Source organism: Choloepus didactylus, chromosome 2 (genome assembly GCF_015220235.1).
Source record: "Choloepus didactylus isolate mChoDid1 chromosome 2, mChoDid1.pri, whole genome shotgun sequence".
Taxonomy (NCBI): Eukaryota; Metazoa; Chordata; class Mammalia; order Pilosa; family Megalonychidae; genus Choloepus; species Choloepus didactylus.
Window position 1 is genome coordinate 247,633,464 of NC_051308.1, and position 24,897 is coordinate 247,658,360.

Here is a 24,897-nt window from a genome sequence, read left to right on the forward strand (position 1 = left end):
GTGCCAAGGAAACACTTTCCAATTCGCTTTTTGAATCCAGCATGACTCTGATACTAAAGCTTGACAAAGCATCACCAAGAGAGAAAATGACAGCCCAAACCCTTGTGAGTATACAGACAAAAATCTCTAACAACATATTAGCAAGTCAAATTCAGAAATATGTTGAATGGATGATACATTAGGACTAAGTTGATACATTAGGACTACATGACGTTGCTTTGACATTTGAAAACCAATCAATGACAGTAAATTGACAAGAGTAAAAAAGAAAAAAAACATACAATCATCTCAATAGATGTTAAAAAAGAATTTGACAAAATCCAACACACATTCAGGATTTTAAAAAAACTCATCAAATTAGGAATAGAAGGGAGTGTCCTCAATCTGATAAATGGCACACGCGCGCACACACACACACACACACACACACACACACACACACACACAAACCCTACAACTAACAGCATATTTAACATGAAATACTGAATTTCCCCATCTTAGATTTGGACAAGGTGAGAAGATCAACTCTCCCACTTCCATCTAACATTATATTGATGGTCCCAGCCAGTGCACTAAGGTAAGAAAAAGAAAAGGCATCCGGATTGGAAAGGAAGAATTAAGACTATCTCTCTTGATAGATGATTGTTTGTAGAAAATCTTAAGGAATCTACCAAAACAATTTAGTAAACTTCAAGGATATAAGGTTAAAATACAAAATTCCAACTGTATTCTTTATATCCAAGCATCAAAATCTTGAAAATGAAATAAAATGTCAATTCCATTTACAATAGTATCATAGGCATAAAATATTCAGAATAAATTTAACCAAAAATGTGTAAGACCTCTATACCATGAACTATAAAACACTGCGGAAAAAACTGAATGAAGACCCAGCTAAACGGGAAGATACGTCATGCTCATGAAGTGAAAGACAACACTGTTGGATGCCAATTCTCCCCAAGTTGGTGCACACACACAAGGCTACGCTGTTTTAGTTTTCGGGGTGGCTCAAGCAAGCTCCAGGCAGTGTGTCGGCTTCAACAAGAATTTACCAGCACACGGTTCTGAGGCCGGGACCAAGGCCACGTCGAGGCGATGCTTTCTTCCTGAAGGCTGGCATTCGGGGGCAGCCGTCCACCTGGGTCCTGCGCTCCTCTGCCCCGGGGCGGTGCACACGGTGGCCTGGCCTGGCCTCTCCCTTCTCGTCTGGGTTCCGCTGACTTCTGCTTCTGGCTGCTCCCGCTGTGGCTCTCTCTCTCTCTGTCTGAATTTCTTTCTGCTGTAAAGAACTCCAGTCACAGGATTAAGAACCATCCCCATCGAGGGGGCCCCACCTTAGCTGAAGTCTCCTCACCCAGAGGTCCCACACACAGTGGTTCACGGGAGTGGATTAGGCTGAGAACGTGCCCTCTGGTGCACACCCAGATCCAAACCACCATGACTGCCAGCCAGGCTCATGCCAGGGTTCTTTGGAGAAATGTGAAAATCAATTCTATAATATACGTGGAAATACAAAGGACCTAAAATATCCCAAGCACTCTTGAAGACTCACTAAAGCCCCAACAATCCAGAGTGAAGACAGCGTGGGGCCGGCACGGGGAGAATAAATGGATCAACCAATTGGGGCCAAGAACCCTGAAAGAGACCTGCCCGACACAGTCAGCTGATCGGCGACAAAGATGCCAAGTCTTTTGAGGAAAGGAGTGTCTTTCCAAGACACGTTGCAGGGACAACTGGATGTCCACATGGAAAAAAAGACCCTCAGTCCACACCCCACACCAAACATGGCATGAACTCCAGGTGGAACCTGAACATAAAAGCTAAAACGGTAACGCCGAAAGAAAGAAATAGGAAAACGTCTCTATGACTTCGGGATAGGGAAAAAATTTACTAAAAAGGCACAAGAAACCTAAACCTCAAATAAAAGACATATATTTGCAAATATCAAAATTAAAAACTTTGATTGAACATGAGATGTCATAAAGAGTAAGAAGACGAGCCACAAACACGGAGGCAACGTGTGCGACACACACAACCAGCAAAGGGTCAATACCCAAGCTACAGAAAGAACTCCTACAACCACACAAGGATGAGACTAACCATCCTACAGAAAGATGGGTGAAAGACCGTAACAGACACGTCACGCGAAAGGAAGTACACACAGTGGACACACGTGCAGGCGTGCTGCTTCGTGGCCCCGGGGAGGCGTCAACGCCCCCCCACCCTGTGCCCTGTGCAGACTCCGCGGCCGACACAGCCAGACAGCCGGACGCCCTGGGGGACGTCGCATCCCGCAGTGCACCGCAGGACGCTCCGTGATGCTGGGGTGCGCCACCTCCGGGCGGCCTGGAGACGCAGCCACCACCACGTGCTGCTTCTGAGCCTCGAAATGCCCCCGGCGTGGAGGGGAGCCGCGTTTTTGCCATCGCGGTTGCCACACTGGACGGCGCGGTCTTCCTCGTTGCTGGGGAGAACAGTTTGGCTTTAGCTGATCAAGTGAAGGCGCACATGCCCCCCGAGGCAGCGAGGAGACTCCCGGGGTTCACCCGGCAGCGACGGCTGGGGCCTGGGAACCCCCCGCGCACCCCCGGGCAGGACACCGCCACTCAAGCAGAGTCACAAACGGCAACAGCTTCCGGTGGTGAAGACAAAGGCGCTCGCTCACTTGTACATGGATGAAACTCAGAAACCGTTCACAGAAAAATATGTTTGTTACAGCTCCGTAAAAGCCTAAAATCAGGAGAAATCCAGTGGTTTCTGGAAAAGCAAGGAAATGATGAAAAAAATTGTGGACGACGGTCACGGGTTGAAGGGGGTTGGCGGAGAGAACCTGGGCTTACAGGCAGTTGATTCCTCTTCCTTCTTAAGCTCATTTCACGATTCTTCTTTAACTGCTCGCATGTCACACACGCCTCGTGTGGCCGACGCAAAACCAACAACCCACCCAGCCACAGAGACACAAAGGCCACGGCCCCCAGACCTCCAGGGACCCCGGGGTGCTCCTCAAAGGCTCCAGGTGGAGGGCAAGCCCCCCAGGTGTGGCCACAGCCAGGGGTTTCCTTCTGTCTCTGCCGGCTCACGTACAGACGCACGTCTGCAATCTGCTCCGACCAGTGCTCTCTGGATGGAGGAATATTTTCTTATCAACTGCCACTTAACATGCAAGCCCCGGGACAACCTGAGACCGCTGGGGCCAGGCTGCTGCCCTGGGGGTCGCTGTCCCGGGGGTCACCGCCCTGGGGGTTGCTGTCCTGGGTGGACACTGGCCCCGCAAGTGGCAGCTTCTCCCGAAGCCGTGCTCCGATGGCTCTGGGTGCTGTCCCCTGGGACCCTCGGCCTTGAGCCCAGAGCTCAGGGTCGCGGCAGGAGGGGGCGGCAGGGGCCTGGCGGGCACTCACCCGCAGGAAGGCCCTCCCCCAGGTCCCGGCTGCCCGGCTTCCCGGGCTCCCTCTGGCTCTGGCCGTCCGTGAGGGAGGACTTGGTGCCCTCCGGCTGCTGATCAGAGAGGCTCGGGACGACCTTCTCATACAGGCCTTTGTCTTCGTAGATGAGGAAGCTGCCCTGCAGAAGAGAACACGAGCCCTACTCGGCGATCTGTTCGCCCTCCAGGGCTCCTCATTGCCCGGGCCCGAGGGAAGAGCCCGAGTCCCGGGCTGGGGGCCGCTGGCTCCTGCTGGCCCGGCCCCCTGGACTGTGCCCACCGCCCGGCCCGGCTCCAGGCTATGGCGGCATGTCCTGAGGCCCCAGGCCCGCCTGGAAGCCCCCAGGGGCCGGGCTCTGGCAGGGCCCGCTGCACCCCGGCCTGGGGCGGCTCCACCGTCTCCCCCTTCCCTGCCTCAGTGGACCCTTCCTCCTGAGCACGAGGCCACCCTGGTCTCCTGACCAGCTCTGCGCCCTGAGCTCCAGCCCCGACCCTCGCCCCACAGCACTCGCCACCGGCCAGGACCCCCACCCCCTGCCCTCCCAGCGCCCCTCCACCCAGCAGCCCTCCCCTGCCTCCCCCCATCCCACCCCATCCCTCCTGTGACGGAAGCTTCCGGGGCCTTGGCTCTGGAGAAACAGCAGAGAGTCCTTCACACAGATGAAACTGCCAGAGCACGAGGTGGCGCCTCTTGCCAGGAACGTGTCAAGTGTTTAGAAGTGACCATCAGGGCCGCTCTCCCCCTTTCTCAGCCCGGCACCCCGGGGGCCCTGGCCTGCTGGAAGCTGTTTCCGAGGCTGTCCGCTCCCTCCCCGTGGGGCTGCCGCCTGCCTCGAGAGGCACCACCGGGAGGCCGCGGTTTTCACCTGACAGCAGCCCCTGGGTCCCCTGCCGCTTCTGCAGCGGTGGCCGCCCAGAGCGGGGTCCTGGCGGGAGGAGGCAGGGCCAGCGGTGCTCCCCGCGGCCACCTCTGCCCTGGGCGGACCTGGGTCCCTTCCTCGTGCTTGGCCTCAGTCCCACGGCCCCTGCCAGCCCAGCTCTGAATGGCTCATCCCGCGTCCCTCTGGGCCCGGGCAGGGGCGGCCACACACCGTCTTCAGCACGGAAGCGGAGGGTTCCTGCTCCCAGGCCTCTGAAGTGGGCAGGAACTTAAACCTGGTGCCCAGGCCCCCAGCGTTGGTCAGCGTGACGGTCCGGGATGCCGTTTGCCCCACCACGTAGCTGCCAAAGTCAATGAGCTTCTTGTCCAAGGATAGCTGTGGGCAGACGCGGGCGGGGGCCGAGTTAGGGGGACCAGGCCAGAGAGGGGACTGGGGAGGGGGCCAGGGAGGGGGTCCGGGGCAGCAGGCCGGGCGGGCCAGGGGAACACGGCCCTGAGCCCTCCTCCCACTCTGCAGCAGTGCCGAGCAGAGGACAGGCGGGGTGCTGCCCGGGAACCGGCCCCTCCCTCAACGCCCCCCGTCCTGCCGGGGGCTGGGGCCGCTCCCGCCTGCCACTCCTCAGGAGACACACAGGGGCAAACGAGCACACGAGAAGGTGCCCCATGTCACACGTCCCTGGGCCACAGTCCCCGCAGGGCTGAGAGGCGCTAAAATCCAAAAACTACAACACCAAGTGCTGACAAAGCCGTGGGTGCAGCAGGAGCTCGCTCTTGGCGGCCGGGAAGGCAAAATGGCGCAGCGGCTCTGGAGGAGAGTCTGGCAGTTTTGTGCAGAGCTAAACAGAGGCTAACCATGCAGCCAGCAGTCACACCCCTAGGCGTTCACCCAAAGGAGCTGAAAACCTAGGTCCACACAAAAACCTGCACATGAATGTTTATAGCAGCTGCGGTTATAATTGCCCCAATCTGGAAACACCCAGCTGCCTCTCGCCAGGTGAACGGATAAATGAAATGTCCACCTGTATGAGGGCATGATACTCAGTGGTGGAAAGAAGTGACCCATCAGGCCACGGAAAGATATGAGGGACCTTGAAAGCACGTTGCCAAGTAAGAGAAGCCAACCCGAAAAGGCTCCACACTGAGGGCTCCAGCTGTGTGACTCTGGAAGAGGCAGAGCCACAGACAGTGGAAAGCTCAGCAGTTGCCAGGGGTTTGGGGTGGGGGTGAAGTGGAAACAGGGGTTTTTTAGGGCTGTGAAACCATCCTGTGTGACTCTGTGATAGTGGATCCAGGATGTGACACGTTTGTCACAACCCACAGACCCACACACGGTGGAGAGCCAGCCCCACGTGAACCAGGGACTCCAGTCACTAGTAAGGTGTCAGTTTCGGTCCATCATTGTAACAGACCTGCCCCCCTCGTGCGAGGTGTTAATAATGGGGGGCTGAGAGTGGGAGGGAAGGGGTAACGGCTGCTCTGTATACTTTCTCCATTTTTTCTGCAAATCTAAAACTGCTCTGAAAAATACAGTCCATTAATTTAGAACAATACCTAACTGAGTAAAAGTGGGCCGTGGACAGACCACAGACATGCACATGGCATAAGCCAGGAGCCTGCGGCATTGAATTCCGGTGAAAAGCCGGCACCGTCTCGTGGGGGAGTCGAGATGCTGAGGGCTTGGGAGGGGCTGCGAGGTTCAGGGCTCTGCGAGCAGGTGGGTTTCGCTGTGCTGCAGGGGCCGCGGGGCCTTCCTTCTGAGGGTTTTTCCCAGAGCTGACCAGAGTCCAACCAAGGGACCTGCGTCCCCGAGCAGGGCAGTGCAGTCCCCCCAACATGCGCCCCACTCTTCCCCTTCCCAAGGGGGCCTGACTGTGGTTACCTCTTGCTGCCCTCCACCACACAGAGTGTGCATGCGTGCCGGAGCCTTTGGGCATGCACGGGCATGTAGGCGTGGGTGTCCTGTGCACGTGAGCATGGCTGTGCACACGTGTGTGCCTGTGTGTGCTCACAGGTACTTGTGTGCATTCATGTGTGCACCTGTGCATGTGTACTGGGTGCACACACATGTGCAAATGTGAGTGTGGGCATGTTTGTGTACACACGTATACATGTGTGCCCAGGCATGCACATGCATGCATAAGCAAGCTGCTCACACATGTGTGCGTGTGCACGTGTGCAGGTGTGTGGGGTGAGCAGGCGGATTACCTGTTTATCTGCTATGGGTCCCAGGCTCCAGGCAGCAGGGTCCCGCCTGGACAGAGAGGGCCCTGGGTCTGAGCTGGGGGCAGGGCCTGTGCAGGGAGGGCACGTGCACCCTGCAGGTGGCAGTCACCGAAGGGTGCCCTACAGATGCTCTTTCCCAGCCTGCCTTGCAGCCAGGTGTTCCCAGGTGGCCAGGTTTGGACCAGTGAATTGACTGGGAGTGACTGGAACTTCTGGGACATGCCAGGCCTTTTCCCCACTCTGTCTGGGATGTGACAATGGCCTGGAAGCCATCTGTCGAGAATGTCAGGGCAGCACGAGCCCTGGATGCCACCTCTGAGAGAGAGAAAAGCTCTAGCTTGGTCCGGTGGCTTGGTTAAGTGCCATCCCTGGTGCCACAGCACCTTCCCCTGCGCTTGCTGACCCCACAGCCGGAGGGCAGGAGAGCTGGGCCGCGGGCCCCAGTGTGTGCCCACACTTGACTGGGGTGTGATCTGAGGCATGGGCTCAGGGCCCTGACATTGCCCTCCAGGCCTTGCCAGAGAGGAGCCCGTCGTGCCATCCTCGGGCAGGACTTCCCACGGCTGGCCGTCTACTGGCCGAGCCCTCAGTTTGAATCTTGGCCCCACACGCCCGTGCTCGAGTGCCTTTCCATCCGCGGGAAGCAGCACTGCCTGGCTGCTGGCTGCTCTGAGGAACAGGTAGATATGCCAGGTGAGGGGTGCAGCTTGGGAACCTGGGTTCAACGAGCACCCTGGAGGCCAGGGGCCCTGGAAGACTCAGCCGCTCCACAGCCGAGGAGAGGCGCAGCCGCCACCCTGCAGGGCTGCCGGGCACGCAGCTGGGCACACAGCCAGGCACACAGCTGGGCACGCAGCCCGAAGGGAGCCGTGCAGCCTGACTCCATGAATTTAGGGCTAAGGGCTGCCCCGGCCACATCTGAGGCAATTTGAGTGCCAAGAAGAGTAAAGGCTCAGATGATTGGAAGCCACTGAATACATATTTACATGTAAACATATGGGTCCATAATAAGACTTAAAAAGGAAGAAAAAAGTATCGAACTTGCACCCAGGGATATGGCTGTTAAGCCAACTCCCTGCCCTGGACGCTGGTGAAGAAGGGACTCAGTAAAGAAAGAAACCGCCTCGCAGAAGATGTGTGTGCCCAGCCCTTGCAGCAGAGAACGGGCAGCCCTGAGGGACGGCGGAGGCGCTGCTGGCCAGAGGAGGGTCAGTCAAGAGTGATACGATGGACGACTGCCACTCGTGTGCCTCAGGGAGCAGCTGGTTCAGCAGGAGCCCCCAGCAGGCACTAAAGCCTCATGTGAAAGGCTGGGGGAACTGGGTCTCCACAGGGCCAGGGGTCGGCCACGCCAGACGCGGGGAGCCCTGCCCACCTCAGACTGTCCTTGGCAGTAGAACACGGGGCAAGCGGACGCACGTGCCTCTGGTCCTGCATCTTCCTGCCAGAACCTTCTCCCCGGATCTAACCTGAGTCTATCATCCAGGTTAACAGCCACAGGAGAGAGAGGGACACGGGAGAGAAAGCCCGAAGAAAGCAGCCACGTGCGGTGGGGACACGGGGCTTCTCCCTGAGGCCTGGCCCAGGAGTGCAGTGTGGGCTATTCTGGATGACAGGAGACTTTAGGGACGGAGCAGTGACGTGTGGTGTGTGGTCCTGGCTGTGTCCTAGCTCAAAAGGCAACAATTACAAAAGGTGGTCAGGGGACAACTGGGCCCGTGTGACCGTGGACTGGGAGTTTTGTTAATTTTGGTCAGGGTAGCATATAGGATTACGGCTCTCAGCCCCTCACTCTCTCTTGCTGTGCATGAGTGGGGCGTGCGTCTCCTGCCCCGCTGCCGTAGGGTGGCCGTGGGACTCACCCGAGCCGAGGAACTGCTGGCAGGTGGGATGGGTGAGGCCTGAGATGGGCTTGGGTGGCCGGGCGTGGCCTCCCGGCTCCGGGGGTCCCTGCGAGCAGCAGGTGCCCAGGGGATGCTGCCCCGGAGGCTGCTGGGGGCCCAGCCTGGAACCCCTGCAGCAGCCAACCATAGCCGCCCTGCACGTGCTCAACGGCTGCCAAGGCGGGGGCGGTTTGTCACGCAGCGTCACCGTGGCAAGAGCCGACATCTCGGCGAGGAACAATAGTGCGACGGTGGTTTCCCACAGGACCCTATCTGCTTTTTCCCAGAGACGCACGCTGGAGTTTTGTAAGGGTGAGGTCTTGAGTGAAGGGATGCAGGTGGGGGGGGGGTGTGAAGCAGACATGGCGAATGTTGACAATCACTGGATCTGGGCAGTGGGCATGGGGTACTCATTGTGCTTGACTTTCTGCTTTTCATTGGGTGAAATTTTTCATTAAAAAAAGAGTCAGGGACGGCCACGCACTGTCGAAGAGGCGGCATCTCCTCTGATGAGGCCGTGGTCCCACTGGTTCCCCCTGACCTGAACTCTCCTCTTCCTGGGCACCCCGCGGGCACACTGCCCACCCGAGGACCAGGTCAGACCCTGCCCCAGGGGTCCCGAGTCCCAACTGCACGCCCCGTCCACAAACCCCTCCCCGGGTCCCAGCCAGGACGCCCTCAGAAACGCCAGCTCAGAGGTTTGTGAACTTACACAACATTTCTTTGTTGAGCATTTCAGTGGAACAGAAAATTCACCCGTCTGAGCCAGAAACGAGACGCTTCCTTCCAGATCTTTATTTACCTAAAAAAACAAAACAGCCCCAACCATCGTAAATTTTTGTGACTTTATAGTCATGCTCGCTGTGCCTGCAAAAGCACAGCCTGCTGCCTACAGAGGGGCTGCCCACCCTGGCGGGGCCTGTCAAGGTATCCTAGAGCCTGCCACGCAGGCCTGTGCCTTTGAACAGGGAAGCACCTGCGTCACACCCGTCACCTGGTGCACCTGTGTCACACCTGTTCACCTGGTACATCTGCATCATACCTGTTACCTGGTGCACTACATCATACCTGTCACCTGGTGCACCTGTGTCACACCCACCACCTGGTACACCTGTGTCACACCTGTTCACCCTCATGCACTGCATCACACCTGCCACCCAATGTATGTGTCCAGTCACCTTGTGCGCATCACACCTGTCACTTGGGGCACCATGTCACACCTGTAACCTGGTGTACTGTGTCACATCTATCACCTCATGCACTGTCACACTTGTCATCTGGTGCACCCTGTTATACCTGTCACCTAGTGCACTGCATCATACCTGCCACCTGGTACACCTGTGTCACACCTGTCACCTCATGCACGGCATCACACCTGTCACCTGGTGCCCTGTATCACAGCTGTCACCTCATTCACGGCATCATACCTGTCACCTGGCGTGCCTGTGTCACACCTGTCACCTGATGCACAGGATGAGCAGCTGTGATTCTGCTTAGTGTTTCAAGAACACATCGAATAGTTCTGGGAGATGAAGTATGGCAGACAGAGGCCCTGGCAGCCTCTCTCCCTCCTCTGTCCTCTCACAGGAGTGAGGGAATCCCCTCTCGAGCCATTGCGTTTTGGAACCGAAACACTCACCATAGGCTTGAAGGTGACGAGCACGTCACAGGACATCCCGGCCGACAGCAGACCAGGCGGGTTGAAGCTGCAGGGACACGGAGCCATGGCAAGTATGATTAGCTCTGCCACAGAAGGCGAGGGCCCGCTGCGTGGCCAGAGCGGCACGGTGAGAGTGGACGCGGCTCTGCGGACCAGCAGCTGCCTGGAGTGGGGTCCCAATTCCTTCTTCCTGCCATGTCCCGGGACGTCGTGCTCCCTGCTCAGCCCCCTGCGCCAAGCACCAATGAACAAAGGGACCTGCCGTGCTCACTGCAGCTCTCCCAGTGCCCAGGAGTGCCCGGTTCAGAGTGTGTGAGAGCAGGACACGCCTCGGGGCAGGCCCCCCTGGGCCCACCTGCATGGGGGACCGCTCACTTGGAGCTGGGTATCAAAGGGTCTCCCCCAGGAGGTCAGAACACCAGGCCTGTTGCCCCAAGTTTGGGTTTTGCGTAATGTGCTTGGTTCAGAAATGCGCACGCTAGAAATTTAACACAGAAACTGGCCCCTCCGTCCCCACGGCACCAGGTAGCAGCAAACCCCAAAACACTCTGTTGGGAGGAAAACGCTGATCCACAGTGACACAGGAGCCCCAAGGCCAGAGACCGTTGGCGAGATGAGCAGAACCCTCGGTCATGAGCGCGCAGTGAACCACCACGGCAGGGAGCAGGCCAAGGCTGCAGGCAACAGTGCGAGCAGATGGGACTTTAAACGGTGCACGGTCAAAATGATCAAAGACAAAGATCAAGAATTACAAACACAAGAAAAGAACAAGATGCATCAAGAAAGAACATAGCAGGACTTTCAGAAACGAGAAACAGAGCAACTGAAAGAAGAAACTGGTCATCCCACCAGCCGGCCAGACGCAATGAGAGAGAGGGGCTGACCCGGCGGCGGGCCTGGGAAGCACCCGGAGCGCAGCCTGGAGGGGCGGCGAGGCTGGGAGGCAGGAGACGTTTGAGGAGGTGGGCCAGGGAATTTCCAGAACTGTCCAAATCCTCGGACTCAGGAAGTGCAGCATGTTCTGAGCAGGGTGGGAAAACCCAGTCCACCCCAGACGCGGCGGGGGGCCGCACAACACCAGACACAGAGGAACCCCAAGAGTAGCCAGAGTAGAGTGGGGTAACCCACACAGACCAGAGGGGGACCCAGAGCTGAGCTCCCGGCAGCCACAAAGGACAGCAGGAGGTGGGGGGTGAGACCCTCAGGGCAACGGGCTCCCAGGCTCAGGGAGTGGGGGGATGGCCACCTGGGTCCGAACCCCCACGTGCATCCCCCAGACAGCACCCAGCTCGAGCTCGAGCAAAGTCGCCCCCCAAATCCCAGCCTTCACTCTGGGACGCCTCACACTTCACATTAGCTCCAAGGAGAGAGAGAAACCCTTTATAGGGAGCTGGGAGGGTCTGGAGAGACTGCAGGGAAGGGAAGGGGAACAAACGGTCTAAGACTGACCTAAAACCTGCCCCTGAAACAGAGCAGAATGTGCGAAGCACAGAAATTCCAGGCAGTGCCCCGGGAGTCAGAGCACAGACTGCAGGACCGGGTGTGGAAGTGGGGGATGGGGGGCGCCTCTGGAGGCAGTGGGGGTCCTGCCCACCCTTCACTCCACGACAGCAGGTACTCAAACCAGGAATCTTAAAGCCCTGGAACCCACAAGTCATCCAGCCATTTAGGGGAGCTGGCAACATCCGACAGCAAAGCACACGTGCAGCTTTCCACCAGCAATCCAGGCCCCAGGAGCAGCTCCTGTGGCACACTGGAACCATACGAAAACACATGTGCACACGCTGATCGGTGCAAGTGACTGGAAACAACCGAAATGCCCAAAGGTAGGGAATGTGTACAATAAACCCTGGTACATGACAAATGGGGTATGCGCCAGTGAGATGAGGCTGGTCTCTAAGAAGCAATAATAACTTCTAGAAAAACATACCAGAGACTGCGTAGAGTATGCTAACTTCTGTGTAAGAAGGAAGGAAATATAAGAAAACACGTGTATCTATTTTTAAAAAAGAAATACGGGAAGCATGAAGCAGAAGCTGATGAGACTGCTTACTTAGGAGGGTGGATGGAAAAGGCGTGGAAAGGTTGGGTGGCAGTTAGTGACGTCCTCAAATTACAGGTTTTTGTGTCGTGTAGACTTTTGGAGCCCAATTCATGTTTCACATGCTGAAAAAATCAAATCAAATCAACATGGTTGGGGTGGGGGCAACCCAAACAGAAAATGGAATATGAACAGAAACAAACTGACCTGATTATATTCCAGTTGAACAACACAACCACAACAAAAGGGAACAAACGCATCCAGGAAACTCTGAACACAGGGTTTTGATTAAACATCCTGAGTGCTACAGGAAAAAAGAAGAACAGCAAAGAGCTCCTGAGCTCCAGCTGGAAGGTTTGTCTTCACAGTGGTGTGGGTTAGCGATACTCAAACTACATCTGTGTAGCCCAGGAACGAGAAAACAGAAACATACACTGACGGTAACGGGAAGCAAGTTTTGCACTATTGGCGATGGGAGTTACAAATGGGGAGGAGAAAGCCTAGAAAGAACGCGGTGGGGTGAGGAGGGAGTTGGAGCCATCAGCACGGACTGCGGGATCTTACAGATGGAGACAGAGGTGTATTTCCTGTTTCTTTCCACCGAGAGGGCCTACAAGTAATGATATCCCAGTAGCCGTAAGCCCACCCAACAACCAAATCTCAGTCTCATTCCCCCAGGAAAGAGCCAGGGTTCCCTGGAGAAAAGGCTATTCCCAGGCCTGGAGCACCTGAGGGGTCCAAGAAGGACGAGCACGTCCAGGAGGTGCAGGAGCCAGAACAGACCCCCAAGGGCCAAGGACAGGACACACGGGCATCGAGATAAACTGTGATGGTTACAAACCGCAACCCGTTGAGTAAACTAAGAATCCAAGGACCCCATACATTGAGGAAAAGGGAACATTGGCATTAAAGTAAAATGTCGGAGCGATGGAGTTACATTTGGTAACCATCGGAGTGATAGCCTATTCAGGTAGAAGTTATCAATACATGATAAAACTAGTGAAACTTTGATGAGGGACAGCATCTCTTCACAAAATGCTGATTATATTCAAAGGGGAAAACAGCAAGCAACTTTTTAGTGGAGAAACTTGGCAATCACTGCTTTACCCTAGTGACCCAAATCGACATTGCCACGTGCTTTCTGACGCTTTGCACTGAGAAAGGCACAACATAATTTCTGCCAAACAGGCATAGCCTGAGTCACAGATGAGGAACATTAGACAAACTGAAATTACAAGACATCCTATAAAATAATTGCCAGTTATCTTAAACACTGCCAAGGCCATGAACGACAAAGAGGAACTGAGGCACTCCTTCAGAGGGAAGGAAAGTGAGATGCAGGACAACTGAACGCAACCACTGAGCCTAGGTTAGGCCCCGGCCAGGGAAAAGCCAATCTCTAAAGGGTGTTATTGGGACAACTGATAAAATTTGGCTTAGTATTTAAACAATGCTAAATTTTCTGATTTTGGTCCTTGATACAGGTCATACAAGAACATCCTTGCTCTCGGGAACACACCCCACGGCATTCTGGCGCAGGAAGGGCTGCCGTGCCCGAGGACAGCAGTCTACGGATTTCCTCTTAGTGCAAAACTTGCCCAATTTGAGAATCCTTTCCCTCCAGGCCTGAGGAGAGGGCAGGAGTCACACTGCTGCAAGGCTGGGAATACACTGAGAAGTTAAAAAAAATTTCTTGGGATTCAAGGTCACAGTGGCTAAAATTTACTCTCAAAAAGCTCAGAATAAAAATAGTATGAGTGAATGTAGACAGAGAATGACAAGGCATGTTAACATTCGAGTCTCTACCAAATGAACAGAAATAGAATTTATATTTTTGACACAATTGAAAGAAGAGGAATATAGCAACAGAATAAATAACAACAGAAAATACAAAATTAGAGGGTAAAAGGAAATCTAATTACATGAGTAAACACAATAAGCATAGATTTAATTCTTCAGTTAAAGAAAAGAAATTAGAAGATTGGGGTTTTTTAAATATAGTAAGCACTTTTATGAAACAAGAGCACAAAGCAGAAATGTAAGAACTTCAAAAGAGATGGCAAAACAATAGGAGAATCTAAATGTAAATGGATAAAAATCGGGAAGGAAGTGGAAGGGAAAGATAAAACGTTCTCCAAAAATGAAGGCAAAACTCTAAGGAGCAGAAGAAAAGAGAGAGACTTCAGAAAACACAGTAAAGATCATTATGAGAAAAATGATAAATAAAATTAGCAAAGAAACAAGGCTTAAAGGGGATCAAAAAGAAAATGGTGGAGAAGATCCAACATATCTATAAATGGAGTTTTGCCAGGAGAACACTGAGACACTGGACCAGAATACAAACTTCAACACACAGTCCAAGGAAAGAGTCCAGAAATAAAAGATGGCTTTAATCTTCATACTGAACAGACACACTAACCACCACAGAAAACTCACCCAGAATGGTTAATGTCAAAACATAATGATAAAGAAACAAAATATGGGCAGCCAAGCAAAAAGCTCAAGTCATTTATAAGGGGAAAATTGGGGGCTGGTCTCAGACTTCAACACAAAAAGGTAGAGGAGCAATGTCTCCAAAATCTTCAAGAAAACTTGACCTGAGGGCTTTATGCCCAGACTGACCGCCATTCTAGTATAAAGGCTCCGGGTGACCAGCTCTGAATGTGCAGGAATTCTGGGGCCACCACTGCCAGGTGCTTTCTAAAGAACTGAAGCACTGGCCGAGAGCACCGCATACGCCTGACAGTGAAACTACAGTTAAAATTAATGTGGGGTGGGGTGGGGGTGACAGGACAGAAATTATACAACCAATAAGAATTGAGAAAAAGAGAGGAAAAGGAGTTAGGAAACTGAATAAGTACACTGACTCCTCCTCTGCAGCAGCTGGAAGCCAAAGACTTGTTTAAAGTTGATAAATCAAGCAGCAGAGTTATAATAACCATACAAAGAAAAACACTAAGAAATAGCGTGTTACTAAAGCTGGGAGGTGGAAGTGAGGAGAAAAAGAGAGCACAGTAATTTCACCTGTGTCTGCTGTAGGGACCTAACAGAGTCAGTCTAAAGGAACGGAGGACGGATACTATTATATAAAGGGGCGGTCCGAGAGGTGTCCAGCAGAACAAAATTGTAAACATCTCGAAATACGGGAAGATTCACATGAAAAGCAAAGCAAAGCAAACGGCTAGACAGTGAAAGCTACAAAACCAGAAAACCTAACCCAAACTAAAGTGGCCGTCGGCCCCCAGCACTCGGGGCAATGCCTGAACGGGGACCTCTGCTCTGGCAAGTGCCTGCAGGGTCTTACTCGACGCGGACGAAATCCCGCAGGTGCTCCTCCACGCCCACCAGCTTGCAGAAGTTGATGGTGCAGGTGGCGTTGACCAGCGTGATCTTCTTCTTGTACACCTTGCCAACGTCAAAGTCCTGGAGAGGCCGGACACGGGGCGGTTCCCCAGGGCCCTCGGGACGCCCTGCTGGAAGGGGGCCCACTCCCGGGGCGGGGAAGGGTCTCCAACCGTGAGGCGCAGCAGTCCCGAGGGGCCCTGAGGGCCCGGGGTGGGGACAGTGCCCCGGTCCGCGCCTGCGACCACCCCCGGCCGCCCGGGGCCCCCGCGGCACGGGCACTCGCCTTGAAGTGGAGGAGGCCGGGCTTGCTGCTGAAGGGGTGCCCGCGGAACTCGTGCCCCGACGCCGGCTGCCGGCGGACCAGCCCGTGGCGCGGCCGCTCCGTGGTGCGGGCCAGCAGCGCCCCGTCCAGTGCCGCGCCGCCCACGCGCTCCCGCTCGGCCTCCTCCCTGGGCGCCTGCGGGTTCAGGGACGCCCCAGCTCGCGCACCCACGCCCGGCCCGGAGGAGGGAGGGGCGTCCCCGGGGCCCTCACGAGAGGAACAGCGAGAGTGAAAAGAAGGAAAACGGAGGGTGCAGGGCCCGGGCAGACGTCCCAGGAAATCAAGGCAGGAGGAGAACTGTCGTGCATTTAAGCGAGCGGGGAGGACGTGGTCTGCGTTCTGCAGGAGACACTCTTTTCCCAGGCAGCAGCGTTGCCTCTCCGGGGGGGCCTTCTAACCTGAAGGTGACCACCATCTCATCTGAAGGTCATCACCGGCTCACCTGAAGGTCGTCACTTTCTCTTTGTCCACGGTGGCCCCAGCTCCGCTGAAACTGCCTGTGCCTTCCTGCGGGTCCGCGACCCTCCTCCTCCCCCTGTCCCGGGCCTGGGGGCTGGCCTGGTGACTGCCGCCTGTGGCCACCCCCCAGCGACCCCCACCCGGGACAAATGGCCCCTTCCGAACACAGCAGGGCAGCAATGGTGGTGGGTGAGGGGCCTGGCCCTGCCTCTCTTGGCTGGTGGACCCCATCACTCGGGCTTTCCGACGGGCAGCGGGACCAAAAGAGTGGCCAAGGGAGGTCTGAACTCACTCCTTTTTCTAGAAAATGCCTCTGGGGGAAAGTCCAAGTAGCAGGACCGGGGGTGGGCAGGGAGGAAATAACGTGGGGGACAGCAAGCGGACAAAAGGCCCGGCACAAAGTTGCCGGCTGCAGAGTTCACGACGCGAAAGCCGTCACCTGGTGTGGCCGCTCCTCCTCGTCCCAGAGCCCCGGGATCTCGGGCTGGGCCAGCGTGTCCCCCTCCGGGCTGACGGCGGCCCCGGGGTCCCCCTGCACGGACTCGCTGGAGATGGCCTGCACCAGCCGCGTGGCTGTGGGGTGCGCAGGGTGCTCGGGCTCCTGTATCGGGGAGAGTCAGGCCGGGTGGTTTGAGAGTCCCGGGAGCTTGGCAGCCCGGGCCTTCCTTGGGGGACGCAGGTGGCCCTGCCCCAGGCGGGAAAATCCTGCTTTTCTCGTGACATCGCCAGGGCGTGCTCGTTCCAGCAGACGGAGCGGCACCCGGAAAACGAGCCCCGACCCCATGGGTGCTCCCTGCTCCCCAGTGGCTCTGTCCTTCCAGCTCTTGGGCTCGTTACACAGAGAGGACACCTCAGTGATTTTAAACTTTTTCCATTTAAAATGAAACAAGCTGGAGGCGGGGCAAAATGGCAGACTGGTGAGCTGTATGTTTTAGTTACTCCTCCAGGAAAGTAGGTAGAAAGCCAGGAACTGCGTGGACTGGACAACACAGAGCAATCTGACTTCGGGCATACTTCATACAACACTCATGAAAACGTGGAACTGCTGAGATCAGCGAAATCTGTAAGTTTTCACGGCCAGGGGACCTGCACCCCTCCCTGCCAGGCTCAGTCCCATGGGAGGAGGGGCTGTCAGCTCCGGGAAGGAGAAGGGAGAACTGCAGGGGCAGCCCTTATCAGAAACTCATTCTACTGATCCAAACTCCAACCATAGATAGACTGAGACCAGACACCAGAGAATCTGAGAGCAGCCAGCCCAGCAGAGAGGAGACAGGCATAGAAAAAAAAAAAACACGAAAAACTCCAAAATAAAAGCGGAGGATTTTTGGAGTTCTGGTGAACATAGAAAGGGGAAGGGCCCTGAGGCGCATATGCAAATCCCGAAGAAAAGCTGATCTCTCTGCCTGTGGACCTTTCCTTAATGGCCCTGGTTGCTTTGTCTCTTAGCATTTCAATAACCCATTAGATCTCTGAGGAGGGCCCTTTTTTTTTTTTTTTTTTTTTAAATCCTTTTTTCTTTTTCTAAAACAATTACTCTAAGAAGCCCAATACAGAAAACTTCAAAGACTTGCAATTTCGGCAGGTCAAGTCAAGAGCAGAACTAGGAGAGCTCTGAGACAAAACGCAATAATCCAGTGGCTCAGAAAATTCACTAAACACCACAACTTCCCAAGAAAAGGGGGGTGTCCGCTCACAGCCATCATCCTGGTGGACAGGAAACACTCCTGCCCATCGCCAGCCCCATAGCCAAGAGCTGCCCCACACAACCCAGTGTGACAGAAGTGCTTCAAATAACAGGCACACACCACAAAACTGGGCGTGGACATTAGCCTTCCCTGCAACCTCAGCTGATTGTCCCAGAGTTGGGAAGGTAGAGCAGTGTGAATTAACAAAGCCCCATTCAGCCATCATTTCAGCAGACTGGGAGCCTCCCTACACAGCCCAGCAGCCCAGAACTGCCCTTGGGGGACGGCACTCACCTGTGACATAGCACAGTCATCCCTCAACAGAGGACCTGGGGTGCACAGCCTGGAAGAGGGGCCCACTTGCAAGTCTCAGGAGCCATAAGCCAATACCAAGGACTTGTGGGTCAGTGGCAGAGACAAACAGTGGCAGGACTGAACTGAAGGATTAGACTATTGCAGCAGCTGTAAAACTCTAGGATCACCAGGGAGATTTGATTGTTAGAGCCACCCCCCCCTCCCTGACTGCCCAGAAACGCACCCCATATACAGGGCAGGCAACACCAACTACACACACAAGCTTGGTACACCAATTGGACCCCACAAGACTCACTCCCCCACTCACCAAAAAGGCTGAGCAGGGGAGAACTGGCTTGTGGAGAACAGGTGGCTCGTGGACGCCACCTGCTGGTTAGTTAGAGAAAGTGTACTCCACGAAGCTGTAGATCTGATAAATTAGAGATAAGGACTTCAATTGGTCTACAAATCCTAAAAGAACCCTATCAAGTTCAGCAAATGCCACGAGGCCAAAAACAACAGAAAATTATAAAGCATATGAAAAAAACCAGACGATATGGATAACCCAAGCCCAAGCACCCAAATCAAAAGACCAGAAGAGACACAGCACCTAGAGCAGCTACTCAAAGAACTAAAGATGAACAATGAGACCATAGTACGGGCGACAAAGGAAATCAAGAAGACCCTAGAAGAGCATAAAGAAGACATTGCAAGACTAAATAAAAAAATGGATGATCTTATGGAAATTAAAGAAACTGTTGACCAAATTAAAAAGATTCTGGACACTCATAGTACAAGACTAGAGGAAGTTGAACAACGAATCAGTGACCTGGAAGATGACAGAATGGAAAATGAAAGCATAAAAGAAAGAATGGGGAAAAAAATTGAAAAAAATCGAAATGGACCTCAGGGATATGATAGATAATATGAAACGTCCAAATATAAGACTCATTGGTGTCCCAGAAGGGGAAGAAAAGGGTAAAGGTCTAGGAAGAGTATTCAAAGAAATTGTTGGGGAAAACCTCCCAAATCTTCTAAACAACATAAATACACAAATCATAAATGCTCAGTGAACCCCAAATAGAATAAATCCAAATAAACCCACTCCGAGACATATACTGATCACACCGTCAAACACAGAAGAGAAGGAGCAAGTTCTGAAAGCAGCAAGAGAAAAGCAATTCACCACATACAAAGGAAACAGCATAAGACTAAGTAGTGACTACTCAGCAGCCACCATGGAGGCAAGAAGGCAGTGGCACGATATATTTAAAATTCTGAGTGAGAAAAATTTCCAGCCAAGAATACTTTATCCAGCAAAGCTCTCCTTCAAATTTGAGGGAGAGCTTAAATTTTTCACAGACAAACAAATGCTGAGAGAATTTGCTAACAAGAGACCTGCCCTACTGGAGATACTAAAGGGAGCCCTACAGACAGAGAAACAAAGAAAGGACAGAGAGACTTGGAGAAAGGTTCAGTACTAAAGAGATTCGGTATGGGTACAATAAAGGATATTAATAGACAGAGGGGAAAAATATGACAAACATAAACCAAAGGATAAGATGGCTGATTCAAGAAATGCCTTCACGGTTATAATGGTGAATATAAATGGATTAAACTCCCCAATTAAAAGATATAGATTCGCAGAATGGATCAAAAAAAATGAACCATCAATATGTTGCATACAAGAGACTCATCTTAGACACAGGGACACAAAGAAACTGAAAGTGAAAGGATGGAAAAAAATATTTCATGCAAGCTACAGCCAAAAGAAAGCAGGTGTAGCAATATTAATCTCAGATAAAATAGACTTCAAATGCAGGGATGTTTTGAGAGACAAAGAAGGCCACTACATACTAATAAAAGCTGCAATTCAGCAAGAAGAAATAACAATCGTAAATGTCTATGCACCCAATCAAGGTGCCACAAAATACATGAGAGAAACACTGGCAAAACTAAAGGAAGCAATTGATGTTTCCACAATAATTGTGGGAGACTTCAACACATCACTCTCTCCTATAGATAGATCAACCAGACAGAAGACCAATAAGGAAATTGAAAACCTAAACAATCTGATAAATGAATTAGATTTAACAGACATATACAGGACATTACATCCCAAATCACCAGGATACACATACTTTTCTAGTGCTCATGGAACTTTCTCCAGAATAGATCATATGCTGGGACATAAAACAAGCCTCAATAAATTTAAAAAGATTGAAATTATTCAAAGCACATTCTCTGACCACAATGGAATACAATTAGAAGTCAATAACCATCAGAGACTTAGAAAATTCACAAATACCTGGAGGTTAAACAACACACTCCTAAACAATCAGTGGGCTAAAGAAGAAATAGCAAGAGAAATTGCTAAATATATAGAGACGAATGAAAATGAGAACACAACATACCAAAACCTATGGGATGCAGCAAAAGCAGTGCTAAGGGGGAAATTTATAGCACTAAACACATATATTAAAAAGGAAGAAAGAGCCAAAATCAAAGAACTAATGGATCAACTGAAGAAGCTAGAAAATGAACAGCAAACCAATCCTAAACCAAGTAGAAGAAAAGAAATAACAAGGATTAAAGCAGAAATAAATGACATAGAGAACAAAAAAACAATAGAGAGGATAAATATCACCAAAAGTTGGTTGTTTGAGAAGATCAACAAGATTGACAAGCCCCTAGCTAGACTGACAAAATCAAAAAGAGAGAAGACCCATATAAACAAAATAATGAATGAAAAAGGTGACATAACTGCAGAAACTGAAGAAATTAAAAAAATTATAAGAGGATACTATGAACAACTGTATGGCAACAAACTGGATAATGTAGAGGAAATGGACAATTTCCTGGAAACATATGAACAACCTAGACTGAACAGAGAAGAAATAGAAGACCTCAACCAACCCATCACAAGCAAAGAGATCCAATCAGTCATCAAAAATCTTCCCACAAATAAATGCCCAGGGCCAGATGGCTTCACAGGGGAATTCTACCAAACTTTCCAGAAAGAACTGACACCAATCTTACTCAAACTCTTTCAAAACATTGAAGAAAATGGAACACTACCTAACTCATTTTATGAAGCTAACATCAACCTAATACCAAAACCAGGCAAAGATGCTACAAAAAAGGAAAACTACCGGCCAATCTCCCTAATGAATATAGATGCAAAAATCCTCAACAAAATACTTGCAAATCGAATCCAAAGACACATTTAAAAAATCATACACCATGACCAAGTGGGGTTCATTCCAGGCATGCAAGGATGGTTCAATATAAGAAAATCAATCACTGTATTACAACACATTAACAAGTCAAAAGGGAAAAATCAATTGATCATCTCAATAGATGCTGAAAAAGCATTTGACAAAATCCAACATCCCTTTTTGATAAAAACACTTCAAAAGGTAGGAATTGAAGGAAACTTCCTCAACATGATAAAGAGCATATATGAAAAACCCACAGCCAGCATAGTACTCAATGGTGAGAGACTGAAAGCCTTCCCTCTAAGATCAGGAACAAGACAAGGATGCCCGCTGTCACCACTGTTATTCAACATTGTGCTGGAAGTGCTAGCCAGGGCAATCCGGCAAGACAAAGAAATAAAAGGCATCCAAATTGGAGAAGAAGAAGTAAAACTGTCATTGTTTGCAAATGATACGATCTTTTATCTAGAAAACCCTGAGAAATCGATGATACAGCTACTAGAGCTAATAAACAAATTTAGCAAAGTAGCGGGATACAAGGTTAATGCACATAAGTCAGTAATGTTTCTATATGCTAGAAATGAACAAACTGAAGAGACACTCAAGTAAAAGATACCATTTTCAATAGCAACTAAAAAAATCAAGTACCTAGGAATCAACTTAACCAAAGATGTAAAAGACCTATACAAAGAAAACTACATAACTCTAGTAAAAAAATAGAAGGGGACCTTAAAAGGTGGAAAAATATTCCATGTTCATGGATAGGAAGACTAAATGTCATTAAGATGTCAATTCTACCCAAACTCATCTACAGATTCAATGCAATCCCAATGAAAATTCCAACAACCTACTTTGCAGACTTGGAAAAGCTAGTTATCAAATTTATTTGGAAAGGGAAGATGCCTCGAATTGCTAAAGACACTCTAAAAAAGAAAAACGAAGTGGGAGGACTTACACTACCTGACTTTCAAGCTTATTATAAAGCCACAGTTGCCAAAACAGCATGGTACTGGCACAAAGATAGACATATAGATCAATGGAATCGAATTGAGAATTCGGAAATAGACCCTCAGATCTATGGCCGACTGATCTTTGATAAGGCCCCCAAAGTCACTGAACTGAGTCATAATGGTCTTTTCAACAAATGGGGCTGGGAGAGTTGGATATCCATATCCAAAAGAATGAAAGAGGACCCCTACCTCACCCCCTATACAAAAATTAACTCAAAATGGACCAAAGATCTCAATATAAAAGAAAGTACCATAAAACTCCTAGAAGATAATGTAGGAAAACATCTTCAAGACCTTGTATTAGGCGGCCACTTCCTAGACTTTACACCCAAAGCACAAGCAACAAAAGAGAAAATAGATAAATGGGAACTCCTCAAGCTTAGAAGTTTCTGCACCTCAAAGGAATTTCTCAAAAAGGTAAAGAGGCAGCCAACTCAATGGGAAAAAATTTTTGGAAACCATGTATCTGACAAAAGACTGATATCTTGCATATATAAAGAAATCCTACAACTCAATGACAATAGTACAGACAGCCCAATCATAAAATGGGCAAAAGATATGAAAAGACAGTTCTCTGAAGAGGAAATACAAATGGCCAAGAAACACATGAAAAAATGTTCAGCTTCACTAGCTATTAGAGAGATGCAAATTAAGACCACAATGAGATACCATCTAACACCGGTTAGAATGGCTGCCATTAAATAAACCGGAAACTACAAATGCTGGAGGGGATGTGGAGAAATTGGAACTCTTATTCACTGTTGGTGGGACTGTATAATGGTTCAGCCACTCTGGAAGTCAGTCTGGCAGTTCCTTAGAAAACTAGATATAGAGTTACCATTCGATCCAGCGATTGCACTTCTCGGTATATACCCGGAAGATCGGAAAGCAGTGACACGAACAGATATCTGCATGCCAATGTTCATAGCAGCATTATTCACAATTGCCAAGAGATGGAAACAACCCAAATGTCCTTCAACAGATGAGTGGATAAATAAAATGTGGTATATACACACGATGGAATACTACGCGGCAGTAAGAAGGAACGATCTCGTCAAACATATGACAACATGGATGAACCTTGAAGACATAATGCTGAGCGAAATAAGCCAGGCACAAAAAGAGAAATATTATATGCTACCACTAATGTGAACTTTGAAAAATGTAAAACAAATGGCTTATAATGTAGAATGTAGGGGAACTAGCAATAGAGAGCAATTAAGGAAGGGGGAACAATAATCCAAGAAGAACAGATAAGCTATTTAACATTCTGGGGATGCCCAGGAATGACTATGGTCTGTTAATTTCTGATGGATATAGTAGGAGCAAGTTCATAGAAATGTTGCTATATTAGGTAACTTTCTTGGGGTAAAGTAGGAACATGTTGGAAGTTAAGCAGTTATCTTAGGTTAGTTGTCTTTTTCTTACTCCCTTGTTATGGTCTCTTTGAAATGTTCTTTTATTGTATGTTTGTTTTCTTTTTAACTTTTTTTTCATACAGTTGATTTAAAAAAGAAGGGAAAGTTAAAAAAAAAAAAAAAAAAAAGAAAAACAAGGAAAAAAAAAAAAAGATGCAGTGCCCCCTTGAGGAGCCTGTGGAGAATGCAGGGGTATTCGCCTACCCCACCTCCATGGTTGCTAACATGACCACAGACATAGGGGACTGGTGGTTTGATGGGTTGAGCCCTCTACTACAGGTTTTACCCTTGGGAAGACGGTTGCTGCAAAGGAAAGGCTAGGCCTCCCTATGGTTGTGCCCAAGAGCCTCCTCCCGAATGCCTCTTTGTTGCTCAGATGTGGCCCTGTCTCTCTGGCTAAGCCAACTTGAAAGGTGAAATCACTGCCCTCCCCCCTACGTGGGATCAGACACCCAGGGGAGTGAATCTCCCTGGCAACGTGGAATATGACTCCCGGGGAGGAATGCAGACCTGGCATCGTGGGACGGAGAACATCTTCTTGACCAAAAGGGGGATGTGAAAGGAAATGAAATAAGCTTCAGTGGCAGAGAGATTCCAAAAGGAGCCAAGAGGTCACTCTGGTGGGCACTCTTACGCATACTTTAGACAACCCTTTTTAGGTTCTAAAGAATTGGGGTAGCTGGTGGTGGATACCTGTAACTATCAAACTACAACCCAGAACCCATGAATCTCGAAGACAGTTGTATAAAAATGTAGCTTATGAGGGGTGACAAGGGGATTGGGAAAGCCATAAGGACCACACTCCACTTTGTCTAGTTTAGGGATGGATGAGTAGAAAAATAGGGGAAGGAAACAAACAGACAAAGGTACCCAGCGTTCTTTTTTACTTCAATTGCTCTTTTTCACTCTAATTATTATTCTTGTTATTTTTGTGTGTGTGTTAATGAAGGTGTCAGGGATTGATTTGGGTGATGAATGTACAACTATGTAATGGTACTGTGAACAATCGAAAGTACGATTTGTTTTGTATGACTGCGT

At 50.8% G+C, this 24,897-nt stretch overlaps 1 protein-coding gene across 10 annotated transcripts in view; it reads right to left on the minus strand.

Annotated features, from left to right (window-relative positions):
• The window catches only part of CFAP74 (cilia and flagella associated protein 74), a 135,376-nt gene that overhangs the window by 42,554 nt on the left and 67,925 nt on the right, over positions 1-24,897 (minus strand). For all 10 annotated transcript variants that reach the window (XR_005215558.1, XR_005215560.1, XR_005215559.1 and 7 more), the window contains 7 exons: positions 16,674-16,835; positions 15,737-15,910; positions 15,413-15,531; positions 10,047-10,113; positions 9,120-9,209; positions 4,513-4,677; positions 3,399-3,561 (listed from right to left, as the gene is read on the minus strand). Coding sequence is in view for 7 of the 10 variants with exons in the window: in XM_037828817.1 (XP_037684745.1) it covers positions 3,399-3,561; positions 4,513-4,677; positions 9,120-9,209; positions 10,047-10,113; positions 15,413-15,531; positions 15,737-15,910; positions 16,674-16,835 (940 nt within the window). In the remaining 3 variants the exon portion in view is untranslated. The remainder of the gene's footprint in view (positions 1-3,398; positions 3,562-4,512; positions 4,678-9,119; positions 9,210-10,046; positions 10,114-15,412; positions 15,532-15,736; positions 15,911-16,673; positions 16,836-24,897) is intronic.